The sequence below is a fragment of the Numenius arquata genome, unplaced genomic scaffold (genome assembly GCF_964106895.1).
Source record: "Numenius arquata unplaced genomic scaffold, bNumArq3.hap1.1 HAP1_SCAFFOLD_51, whole genome shotgun sequence".
NCBI classification, from domain to species: domain Eukaryota; kingdom Metazoa; phylum Chordata; class Aves; order Charadriiformes; family Scolopacidae; genus Numenius; species Numenius arquata.
Window position 1 is genome coordinate 614,439 of NW_027415430.1, and position 13,105 is coordinate 627,543.

The window sequence follows — 13,105 nt, forward strand, 5'->3', positions numbered from 1 at the left end:
GCAGCGCCTAACAACCCTACTGATCGAGGGGAAATCCGCCCGTCCGGCAGTTGGGGGTTGCAAGGGGGTGTCGGTTGGGAAAGAAGATAACGCTGATGGACTTAGTGATCTGAAAGACTATATAAGCTAGGTGTTTGTTGTAATAAACGACTCTGGTTGAAGCCCCGACCTGAGTCCATGCTCTTCATACGCTACACCTGCACATCATCAAGGCCTTTTTAGGCTGCAGTTCCCTGAGCGTATTCTGCAGTTCAGTGTGGGAAAAAAACACACAAGTTTCACCCATGGCACTGAGGAAATCCCCTTTTATTACAAAGATGCCACAAAGGAGGTCAGCATTAACATGGTGTTACAGAATGTCTCTGGGTCAGACAGACTGGGTTAAACCTCTGAAGACATAGAACAAAAGGAAATATTTGTGTACAGAGAGGTTTATAACCAATACAATGACCACAAGACAAATGTTGCCCGAGATAAATATGAGGTCACCTGTGAAGAGAGATGGAAGACTTATTCCTGCTGAAGTACACTGGCAGAATCACTTTCCACAGGGCATCCTTGATCTCCTTGTTCTTCATGCTGTAGATGAGGGGGTTCAGTACTGGAGGCACCAGTGAGTACACAACAGCCACCAACAGATCCAGGTATGGAGAGGAGATGGAGGAGGGCTTCAGGTGGGCAAAGAAGCCAGTGCTGAGAAACAGGGAGACCACGGCCAGGTGAGGGAGGCACGTGGAAAAGGCTTTGTGCCGTCCCTGCTCAGAGGGGATCCTCAGCACGGCCCTGAAGATCTGCACATAGGACACCACAATGAACACAAAACAACCAAACACTAAACAGACAGTAAGCACAAGAAGCCCAAATTCCCTGAGGTAGGAGTGTGAGCAGGAGAGCTTGAGGATCTGGGGGATTTCACAGAAGAACTGGTCCAGGACATTGCCCTGGCAGAGGGGAATGGAAAATGTATTGGCCGTGTGCAGGAGAGCATTGAGAAACCCACTGCCCCAGGCAGCTGCTGCCATGTGGACACAAGCTCTGCTGCCCAGGAGGGTCCCGTAGTGCAGGGGTTGGCAGATGGCAATGTAGCGGTCGTAGGACATGATGGTGAGAAGACAGAGTTCTGCTGACATTAAAAAAACCAACAGAAAGACCTGGGCAGCACATCCTGCATAGGAGATGGCCCTGGAGTCCCAGAGGAAATTTGCTATCAATTTGGGGATAGTGGTGGAGATGGAGCCCAGGTCAAGAACGGAGAGGTTGAGGAGGAAGAAGTACATGGGGGTGTGGAGGCGGTGGTCACAGGCGATGGCGGTGATGATGAGTGCGTTTCCCAGGAGGGCAGCCAGGTAGATGCCCAGGAAGAGCCCGAAGTGCAAGAGCTGCAGCTCCCATGTGTCTGCGAATGCCAGGAGGAGGAACTGGGGGATGAAGGTGCCATTGGACATTTTCTTGCTCTAGGAATAGGGGCTCTGTTGGAGGAGGAAAACATTTGAGAAAAGCCTATTCAGTTTCTCATAGAAACCTCCAAAACTTCCCCTCCCTTTTCAGGAAGACCTCTGGCAGGTCCCTATCATTAGTTGTGGTTGATGCTTGCTGAGGGTGCCACTGGGAGCAGGGGGCTCTGCTGTGGGCTTTAGAGGATTCAGTCTCTCCCGTACTGCAATTGGTAACTAGGAAGACGGGGTGATCTCAGATTAAATCCACTTTTGACATCAAAGAGCTTTGCAGCATTGTCACTCCCAGTTCACCCAAATGCAAAGCAGAGCCGAGGGGACTATGTTTTGTGTATTTTGTTCCAGTTGCCCCAACACGGTGGAGGAGTCTCCGAGTCCTTGGCACTCCTGTTCTCCAAGTGAAATCTTGAGGGTACTGAAAGGCAAAGGGACTGTCCCTAAATGCAGAGTGAGGACAACTGGACTGTCCTTTAGGCCTCGTCTCAGCTGCCCTGTGCTGGCCCCTCTTTGAGATGCAAGACAATAACACCCAGGTGTTCCCCTACAAGAAACAAGATACTGCAGAGGAATCCAGTTTCCAAGTGCAGATCCCCAAAACCCTCATCCCATCTTGTCATACCTGAGGAGGATCTCAGCTCTCCCCTCCCAGCCAGAGAGGACACAGAGGGCTCCTTGCAGCTGCCCACATTGAGCCCTCCAGCAACATCTCCTTGGCCTTAGCTCAGTGGTGTCTTCTCTGTTGGACACTTAGAAAACACAGAGATGTCATGGGACAGTTGTGACCTTCTGTATGGCAGCATGCAGCCCAGCAGGGCCACTCCAGGGAAAGAGTCAAGTGTCTTAAAGACGGGGTGGCCTGAAAGGTCTCTTCCAGCCTGGCACACTGCAGTGCTGAGCCCCAACACTCGGGAGAAGATTTGGTTGTTTTCCCTCCATGGAAAAATCTGCATGGGAGGACCCACAGTGCTGGTGTCCCAGCTGAACCTGAATCCCCATCTCCCGTTTTGTTGGTCGAGCTGCCTGGAAGGAAACTGATGGCCAGGTGTTTGTGACACTGAGGGTGGGGGCTACACTGTGCGGAAGAGGAGACCTGGGAATTGCTCCAGGGAAGGGGCCCGCACTGCAGGAGATGGCAGCGAGGACCCCGAATCTCCCCTCCCACCACATTTCTGCAATCTTCTCCCTCTTCCTCTCTGACAGTGTCTCTGCCGCCTGGAGCTGTGTCTGCCGGGAACCGCTTCTCCGTACCCAAGTCTCCTCCCTTTCAGTGCCCACAGAAAGAGAGCCCCATCCCACCCGCTGTGTGCTCAGCTCTGTCCTGCAAACACCTCCTGGCAGCAGGGACCTACTCCAGGGCATCTCTGTCTGTGCAGCGGCTAAGGAGCAGCTCAGAAAGCTCTTAAAGAGAGGGGGTGACCCCATGGCTTCTCAAGAGTGGAAAAATAAATTCCCATCTTTGAAGTGGGCTTCAAACCCAGCCAACCATGAGGACTAATCTCAAAGCACAGACTCCTTCCCTTTCAGGTAACCCTGACTTTGACCATCCTCTTGAAAAGTTTCCTTGGAAATGACCTGGGGGTGATCCCCAGAGGTGCAGGGACCCTCTGCGGAAGGACAGCCCTAGGCACCCCTGGCTGCACGCCCAGCTTTGTACCCCTGCAGTCACTCCCAAGACAAGGAAACCATCATTCCCTCTCCCACTGAAGTGCAGCAGGGAAGCCCTGCTCAAGAGCAGTTCCTCCTTCTCTACACTAGAGAAACTGCGAGACTCCTCCTGCCAGATCCTACAGGCTGTGGGATGAACCAGGTCTAGGATGTCCCCCCAAGAACACCAAATTCAGTACCCTGCAACCCTAAGCCCTGCAGACTTACCATGTAGAGGTCTGTAAAGATTTCTCCCCCAGTGAGAGCTCAGCCAGCCTCCCACTCCTAGAGTGCCTTTAACCTCTCTGCCTTGTTCCTCTCACCTCGAAACCTGCAGGCTGTGCCCTCAGCCCTGCTGCGTTTTGGGCAGAGCTGTCTCTCCGTGGTGCTGCCTGGTTACCATGAGCTCCCTCCATCCCAGGAGTCCGGCCCAGCTCAGCAGCAGAGGACCAGCCCAAGGCAGCTCTTTCTCTGCCTCCTCTGGGCTCCCTGGAGGTGTCCCTGGGGCTCCAGGGGAACCTGCTGTGGAACAGGTTGAAGTCATCAGTGATGATGATCTCATCAACATCAATGATTCCCATCTCTGCACAGACACTTCTTTCCACCAGAGGTATTTCTTGTATTAGGAAAAGATTTGGGCATGAGAATCACCTTTTCTTATCCCATCATTCGACAGGACACAAGGAAGACTACAGCAAAGGATCTAAATTCTCCAAGCTGGGGGGAGTGGGGGTGGGATGTGTCTTCAGTGGAGTGAATTTAGAGATTTCATTCTGAGTTTCTGGTCCCAGGGCTAGAAAGACATTCAGCAATCTTTTGTCTGTGTCATGACTCTGCTCTGAAGCAAAGCCTTTGCACACACAGGGTCTTGGACACCTCGTACCAAGTTTTCTTCTGGCAAATATGAGCTCCCCTGTTCCACAGCATATGTGCTTCAGCCCTGATGTGCCTCAAAGCCCTCAGCCAGGGGCACAGACAGGATGAGCTGGAGCCGTTACTGTTGGAGACAGAGCTGTGATACTGATGGAATAAACTGCCTAGGCGTGGCGGCAGAGCTCAGCACAGCCGGTCTGCAAGGACATCATCTTCCAAGCACAGCACTAGTCCAGATCAAAACTCGGTCTAAACCTGTAAGGATATTCAAGGGCACCATAAGGAGTGTTTACTACATCAGGAACGGTTCAAGAAGAAACAAAGATACTGTGTGGCCATTGCTGAACTGAATAAGGGATAGAGGTGAGATGTCCTCTTGCCCTCTGTCTTCCCCAGCAAGGTCTCCCAGCCCTCTGTGACTCGAGGCAGGACTCTGAAGGAGAAAAGCCAGCAGTGGACGGGAATCAAATCAGGGGTCACTTGATTTGCAATCTATCAGTCTATGGGACAGGAGGGGCAGCATCCCAGAGAGCTGAGAGAGCAGGCCACTGTCACAGTGAGGCCATTCTCCATCATCTTTGAAAGGCCATGGAGGCTGGGAGAACTCCCTGATGGATGGAAGCACACACACATCGCAAGCGCTTTTCAAAAAAGGCCAATGCATGAGCAGTGCAACTAAAGGCTGTGCCCCAGAGTGTGTCCAGTCACATCCCATTTCTGGGCATCTGAAAGAGAAGGTGATTGGATTTACCCAGGGCAGACTGTACCTGGCCATCCTCTTTGCTTTCTCTGATGAAAGGACAGGATTGCTGGACTGAGGGAGAACAGTGGTGGTCTGTTACCTGGAAGTCAGCAAGGCTTTCAGCATCACCACCACCCCCACCACCACCCTGGGCGGGGTCCAAGATCGGACATTATGGTCAGCATCGGTGTTTAAATAGATGGGTAAAAATCAAGCTGGATGGTTGGGGTTGGAAGAATGCTAGAGAAAGGGAGAAACTTTTCAATCATGAGGATAGTCATGCACTGGAAAAAGGGAGTGTGCAGCAGCTCTGTCCTGGAAAGTAACCAAGATGCGTTTGGATAAAGCCCTGAGTAATCTGCTCTGACCCTGCTTTGAGGAAGAGGTCGGTTGAGCCACCTCCCAAAGACCCTTCCAGCATGAACAAGGCTGTCCTTCCTCCTCCTTCATGTTTTCAATTGAAGGAAAGCTCTCAGGTTCTCCCTGATCACAGAAATCATTCACATCAGGTGCAGGAGTGCTTTACACATAGCCCCCGAGTGCCCTGAGCACATCTTTGGCATCCCTTTTCATTTGCCCCAAGCCAATTTCTTCTTTGTCACTGTCCTAATACCCTTCTAAAGGAACAGCCCACCTTGTTCATCCTTTCAGAGCAGGTTGCTCAATAGGTGTCGGCGTCCATGTACAGAGTCTGCACATCAGCCAGGCATCAAAGCCACCGTTACAGAAACGTAGACAAGACACTTGGCCAGTTCCTTGAAACCAGGAATGGGTGTGCCATGGCACCAGAGATTCCTGACAACACCTAAGCTTTAAGTGCAGAGAAGCATGAGTCCTCACCAGGTGTCCTGGCCAGTCTCCTGACCCATGTGGTACTTCAGCCTGTGAAGAGAATCAAAACACACTTTTTGACTGCATTAGTTCCGTTTTACATGCTGACACGCAGGGCAGAGGAAGAGGGCACTGAACTGGAGGAGGTTTTGAGAAACATGGTCGAGTGGGAGGTTTCCCTTCCCACAGCAGGGAGGTTGGATCAAGATGATCTTTAAGGTCCCTTCAACCCTAAACCATTCTATAGTCCTATGATTCTATATGCAGTGGTTTTTCAGAATGTCTGCTCCAAGAGGGGAAATATCTCAGCCTGCAGATGGAAATAGGTGAAGCTGAGTTGCTTCAGACAGTATTTGATACACATACAATACCGAAATGTTGTGAAGGTGAGTGGGTGTGCAAGAAACAGGAAAACTGCCCCATCTGATGGAGCTCTGCAGGAGGAAGATGGAGCCGTACATGACATGAGGAGATACAAGTGGGATGAGCACAAGGAGAAGACTTTTGTAGGGAAAGCTGTGCAAGGGAGCATCCTGGCTTCACCCAGGTGAGAGCAGAGACCAGGCAGTGTGCTGAAAGGATGGGGAGAAGTGTCCTGGGTTAAAAGAGTGGGGATGGCAGAAGGCCAGAGAGATTGTGAGCCCAGTGAAAAAGCTTAGGTGTTCCCAGGAATCTCAGGAGACATGGGATACCCATTCCTGGATTCAAAGATCCAGTCAAATGCCTCCTCTCTGTTTCTGCGATGATGGCTTCAATGCCCGGCTCATTTGGAGACTCTGGACATGGATTCTGACATTTGCTGAGCAACCTGCCCTGAAAGGGTTAACAGGACAGGCTGTTATATTTGGAGGGCAGAAAGAGAGTAAAAGAGAAGAACTTGGCTTTGTGCAAATGAAAAGGGAAGCAAAGGATGTGGTCAGGGCTGTTTGGGGGCACCTCTGCAGGAGCCCAGCACCTGATGTGAATCACTTCTGGGGTCAAGGGGAGCCTGAGAGCTTTCCCTAATTTGGAACCATGGAAGGGAAAGGAGGATAGCATCATTCAGGCTCAAAGGGAATTGGAGGGTGTCTTGACCAACCTCCCATTGAAAACAGGGTCAGACCTGAAGAGTCAGGGCTTTGTTCAAAGATGTCTGGATCCCTTTCCAGGACAGAGCTGTTGCACGCTCTCTGGGAAACAGCTTCCAGTGCTTGACTATCCTCATGCTGGAAAAAGTTCCGCCTTATCTGGCTTGACCGTCCCTTTTCTCAGCCCATTGCCTCTTGTCCTTGATTCTTCTACCATGGATTTGACTCAGGCTCAGTCTTCCTGGTAACTGTGCAATGCTGCTCCATGTTCCCCCCAAGAGCTCCTCTCCTCCAAGCTGAACAAGCCCAGCTCTCTAAGCCTCTTCTCACAGTACAAGCTCTGTCAACGTTGGTGTCCCTCCACTGACCTGGCTCCACTTTGCAAGGTCTCTCTGGCACGGTGTGGTGTCAAAACCTAGGGAAGTATTCTGGATAAGGTGTAACAAGTGCTGAGCAGACTGGCTGTGCTCCTGCAGCTCAGGAAGCTCTTGGCCACCTTTGCTGATGGCTCATGTTTTACCCAATAGAACCCAAGGGCCACCAGGGCCTTTCCCGCAGAGCTGCTGCCCACCTGGGCAGTCCCTGGTCTCTGTCATGGCATGGGTTTAGTCCACCTCCAGGTCAGGACCTATTGGCTCTCCTGGAGTTCCTATGGGTCCATCCCTCCAGCCTGTCTAGGTCCCTCCGGATGGCAACCTTGCCCTGCAGTGCAGTGTCTGCTCTCTTCCTTGTGAGGTCACCTGCAAATGTTATGAAAAAGGACTCTCTCATACACTAACCCAAAGACAGCCCCCCAGCTTGTAGAAATCAGATCCTGCCCTGTCACCCTCCTGGTGTGCTGCCTCACGATAGGATAAGGAAAGGCGACTCTTAGGATTCTCATGGTTCTCATGCCCAAGTCTTCTCCTGACAGGAGAAATGACACTGCTGGAAATGAATCTCTCCCACAATCTCTCCCATCTCCTGAGAGAACATCAGGGCTGACTTCATCCTGTTTCACAGCAGGTTCCCCCAGGGACATCTCCGGGGATCCCAGGGGGACAGAAAAGTGATGCCTTGGGCTGTTCCTTGGGCTGTTGCTCTGCTGCTGAGCTGGGCCGGGCTCCTGGGATGGAGGGAGCTCCTGGCCATGGGGCAGCGCGGCAGAGAGACAGCTCTGCCCAGGAGCAGCTCCTCTGCCAAGCGCAGCAGGGCTGAGGGCACTGCCTGCAGGCACTGAGAGGAGACTTGTGAGGCCAGGAGAGCTGAAAAGCATTCAGGAATGGATGAAAGCTGAGAGCTCATTGGGGGAGAAACCTTCACAGCCTTTTACAAAATAAGTCTCTGGCTGCAGGGCATTGACTCTGCAGTTGCTGGAGGGATCCAGGAGCTGCACAACCCACAGCCCGTGGGATCTGTAAGTACAACTCTCACAGTTTCTCTAGTGTAGAGGAGAAGGAGAACTTGTGGAGCAGGGCTTCCCTGCTGCAGGGGCAGAGGGACAGGGCGTGATGTTTCTCTCTGGTGCAGTATAATGCAGAGAGGCTTCCTGGAGCAGTCTCCTAAAGCTGGCATAGCCCGTGTCTCATGTGATCTGTCAGGAAGGCTCTCAGGGATCTGTTGGTGCCGAGAAGGATTTTCTTGAGAGCAGCGGATGCCCACCACATCATCAAAGTGCCAGGACGTGTCGTCTGCCTTCTCCCAGGGATGGCTGCAGGGCTGTGAAGGTGGGCGTGCAGCCAGGGGTGCCCAGGGCTGTCCTTCCGAGCAGGGTCCCTGTGTCCCAGGGAACTGTGTGCTGGGGCAGGGACTCTGTCTCCTGCCAGGGTCAGCTCTCAGCCTGCCCGGGGAGCTCCCCATGGCAGTGTGGGGAGAAGCTGTGGAGGGAAGGGGTGACCCCAGTCTGGGCATGGCAGGGTCCTTCTGCAGTCGAGAGGATGCTGCGTGGGTCAGGTTTGCTCACAGCTCCACATCACCCCCAGGACATTTGCAGAGGGTCCTTTTGAAGAAGGACACAGAGGCAGCATTTAGCCAAAAGAAATGGAATCTGTGCTTTGAATTTTCCACTCTTGGTTGGTTAGATGGGCGGTGGGAGATCTGAATTTACATCTCCATTCCCATGAAGGCAATGAGACCCCAGTTTTTATTAGCACTTGTCCGAGCTGCTCCTTTAGCCCGTGCACACCCAGAGATGCCCCTGGGCCATTCCCTGCTGCAGAAGGTGTCTGCAGGGCAGAGCTGAGCCCTCAGCAGCTGGGATGGAGTCTCTGAGCACTGAAAGGGGGGCGACCTGGGGGCAGAGAAACAGCCCCCAGCAGCGACAGTGCAGGCAGCAGAGGCATGGGCAGGGAGTGAGAGGGAGCTGCTACAGGAAGGGTGATGGGAGGGGGGATTCCAGCACCTCCCTGCCATCCCCTGCAGCGCAGATGCCTTCCCTGCAGCAACTCCCTGGTCTCCTCTCACACAGAGTAGACTCCCCAATCGCTTCATATCTTGGGGGCTTAGTCCTGAGTCTCCCTCCCAGCAGCCCAAGCACCAAAGAGGAGAAATGCTCGCGTGTCTGACTGTGTCTCCCTGTCCTGCCTCTCTTGGCAGGAGAACTTTGGCCTGTTCCCCTCTTGCCCCTGCTGCCCTTGTTCCTCCCCTTCTTTTGGCTGTGGTGTGGGGTGAGGATTCAGGTGCAGCTGAATGCTGGTGCTGCATCCTGTCATCCAGGTTTATCCGTGGAGGAAAAGCATCCAAATTGCTGAATATCTGGGTCTCTGCACTGGTCTCTGCACAGTCTCTGGGGACTGCACTTTGTGGGGCTGAGGGTAAGTCGACCCTCCCATCAAAACTCCTCATCTATAGGACAGTGGACTCTTTCCTTGGAGGGTCCTGTTGGGTGCCACGCTGCCCTCCAGAAGGGCACAGCTTTCCCACGGCATCTCTGTGTTTTCTAGGAACCCCACGGAATAGACGTGACAGTGGCAAGGCCATGTCAGTCCTGCTGGAGGGCTGAATGTAGGCAGCTGCAATGAGCCCTCTGTGTCCCCGACTGGGAGGGGAGAGCTGAGATCCTTCTCGGGTCCAGTGAGATGGGGTGGGGGGTTGGGAGACCTCCACTCGTAAATTTGGCTCTTCTTCTCTCAGCAGTGTCCATTTCTTCTCAGGGAACATCTGGTGTGATCAATCTTTCTCCATCTCAAAGTGGTACCAGCCCAGTGTCGCTGAGAGCAATCCCGATGGACAGACGGGCTGTCCTCGCTCTGCACGGAGGGACAGTCCCCTTGGCTCTTAGGACACACAAGGTTTTGCTTGGGGCATATCAGAAATGCCAAAGATTTCTGCCTTAAAAACACTCCTCGGGTGTGGTGGGGAAAACTAAAACAGATCAAACAAAAAAAGTCCGACCAGCTCTGCTCTGCCGTCGGGCGAATTGGGAGTGACAAAGCTGAAAAGCCCTTTGATGCCAGGAGTGGATTTAATCAGAGATCGCCCCGAGTTCCTGTTTAACTATTGCTGTAGGGCAGGAGTGAATCCCGCAGCGCTCACAGCTCCCTGATGGATCGTCAGCCAGCACCCACCAGAGTGTGCAAAATGGAAGTACTAAAGGTCTTCTTGAAATGGAAAAGCCAGTTGGGTGGGTCTCTAAGAGAAATTGAAAACTTTTTTTTTCTGAGAATTCTGCCCTGTCTTCTCACTCTCTTTCCTTCCATGGACAGGTCTCCAAGCCTGCTGAAAGAAAATGTCCAACAGCAGCTCCATCACCCAGTTCCTCCTCCTGGCATTTGAAAACAAGAAGGAGCTGCAGCGCTTGCACTTCGGGCTCTTCCTGGGCATCTACCTGGCTGCCCTCCTGGGAAACGCACTCATCATCACCGCCATCGCCTGTGACCACCGCCTCCACACCCCCATGTACTTCTTCCTCCTCAACCTCTCCGTTCTTGACCTGGGCTCCATCTCCACCACTGTCCCCAAATCTCTTGCAGTTTCCCTCTGGGAATCCAGGGCCATCTCCTACTGGGGATGTGTGGCCCAGCTCTTGTTCTTTTTCTTCTTTATCACAACAGAGTACTGTCTTCTCACTGTCATGTCCTACGACCGCTACGTTGCCATCTGCCAACCCCTGCACTACGGGACCCTCCTGGGCAGCAGAGCTTGTGTCCACATGGCAGCAGCTGCCTGGGGCAGTGGGTTTCTCAATGCTCTCCTGCACACGGCCAATACATTTTCCCTACCCCTCTGCCAGGGCAATGTCCTGGACCAGTTCTTCTGTGAAATCCCCCAGATCCTCAAGCTCTCCTGCTCACACTCCTACCTCAGGGAAGTTGGGCTTGTTGTGGTCAGTGCCTGTTTAGCATTTGGGTGTTTTGTTTTCATTGTGATGTCCTACGTGCAGATCTTCAGGGCCGTGCTGAGGATCCCCTCTGAGCAGGGACGGCACAAAGCCTTTTCCACGTGCCTCCCTCACCTGGCCGTGGTCTCCCTTGTTATCACCACTGGCTTCTTTGCCCACCTGAAGCCCTCTTCCATCTCCTCTCCATACCTGGATCTGGTGGTGGCTGTTCTGTACTCAGTGCTTCCTCCAGCTGTGAACCCCCTCATCTACAGCATGAGAAACAAAGAGCTCAAGGATGTCACTAGGAGGCTGATTTCATGGACCTTCTCCGAGAGTGACAAATTTGCCACGTTTCCCCCCCAATGATTCCCACACTATCTGATTACGTCCTTTTTTTTTTTTTTAATTTTTTATTTTAAAGCATTTTAGTTATCATGATTGCTGTTGTTATTTGTGTTCATGTTTATTTTAGTTCTACAGAAATGTTTGCGTTTGCATCCCTGCACCTGAGACATGTACCTTCTTTGTGTCACCTGCTTCCCTTATAAAAGTGTGTTTAACAGTGGCTCAGAGCTGGCCTCTTACGCAGCATCTCTGTAATAAAAGGGGATTTCCGCAGTGTCCTGCTTTCATACCGGGATCTATCTCCCAACAGGCCTGAGAAGCACACCTCTAGAGATCCTCTTCCTCCATGTGTTCAGGAATGAAAAGCTCTGACGTTTTAGAAATGTAAAACTGGGTTTAGAAGTCACCAGTTGGTGTCTGGTGACAGATAAGATGGTGAGTGGATCTGAGGGATGTACTCAGGGCTTTCACACAGGTGACATTAAGGACACCCAGCGTCTTGGAGGGGAATCTGGAGCGGTCTGCAGAGCATGGTGGTCCTCCTGAGTCGAGCGTGTTCCTTGGGTTGTGTTGGGCTTGAAGAGGGGTTTGGGACCTTGAGTACAAGAGAAGTGCAGACCTCCTTTGGGCACTCTCCAGTTCCTCCCCACCTCTCTACAGCAGGAATTCTCACAGAGGGACACACATGTCCATGTGTGGCCACACCACAGCTCACTGGAGGGGGATGAAAACTCCAGACGTCCGGGGTGGCTACGCTCCTCCTAATGAATGCCCCTTTGCAGCTGGCCTTGTTCATGGTGAGCATGAACCACTGGCTCGTATGGTGTCCTTCACAGTGGCCAAGCCATTCTTCTCAGGGTCACTGCTCCCTTGGTGAGGTCCCCTGATATATGGGTTTTTTCTCCCCGCTGATGCAGCACTGGCCACTTCTCCTTGTAAAACTTAAGAGGTGTCTGTTTCATGCAATGGTACAAGTTAGAGGTTGGTTTACCTGCTGGAAAGAAGCTCTGCAGAGAGAGACCCGGGAGTCTTGGTGGACAACAAGTTGCCCATGAGCCAGCCATGTGCCCTTGTGGTCAAGAAGGCCAACGGTCTCCTGTGGTGCATGGCCAGCAGGTCGAGGGAGGTCATCTTCCCCCTCTCCTCTGCCCTGGTGACGCCACATCTGGAGTACTGCATCCAGGTCTGGGCTCTCCAGTTCAAGAAGGACAGGGAACTACTGGAGGGAGTCTAGCGGAGGCTACAAACATGCTCAAGGGACATGTGCACCTCTTCGGTGAGGAAAGACTGAGGGGATCTCACCAATGCTTACCAGTATCTAAAGGGTGGGTGTCAAGAGGATGGGGCCAGACTCTTTTCAGTGGTGCCCAGGGACAGTACAAGGGGCAATGGACAAAGGCTGGAACACGGGAAATTCCATCTCAACGTGAGGAAAAACTTCTTACTTTGAGGGTTTTTGGAGACAGCAGGGTTTGCTCACTGTCCTGGCATCCACTTTCAGCTTTAAGTTTCCAGGTGCCATCCACTTGGCCATGGCTCTGCCCTGAAGCAAAGCCTTTGCACACAGAAGGTCTTTGACTCTCGGTACCCAGGTTTCATTTAAGACAAGTCCAAGCTTGGCCTGGAGCTACACCCGAGGTGCTACAGCCCAGACATGCATCAAATCCCTCAGCCAGGGGAACAGAAACATTGAGCAAGAGCCTGTGCTTTTTTACTTTAATGGTCATGGAGACTGGCAGGACTCCCTGACATCTGGCCAAAAGTAAACATGGTCTGGATCCTTCAAAACGGCCCAGACAGTGAGCTAGGGAGCTAAAGGCCGCTGAGCCTCACTTCAGATGAGAAATAT

At 52.5% G+C, this 13,105-nt stretch overlaps 1 protein-coding gene across 1 annotated transcript; it reads right to left on the bottom strand.

Moving 5' to 3' along the window:
• Positions 1 to 485: 485 nt before the first annotated feature.
• Positions 486 to 1,445, bottom strand: LOC141478703 (olfactory receptor 14I1-like). The gene has a single exon (XM_074167687.1). It carries the CDS (start codon positions 1,443 to 1,445, stop codon positions 486 to 488), a length of 960 nt encoding a protein of 319 aa, XP_074023788.1.
• Positions 1,446 to 13,105: the final 11,660 nt, after the last annotated feature.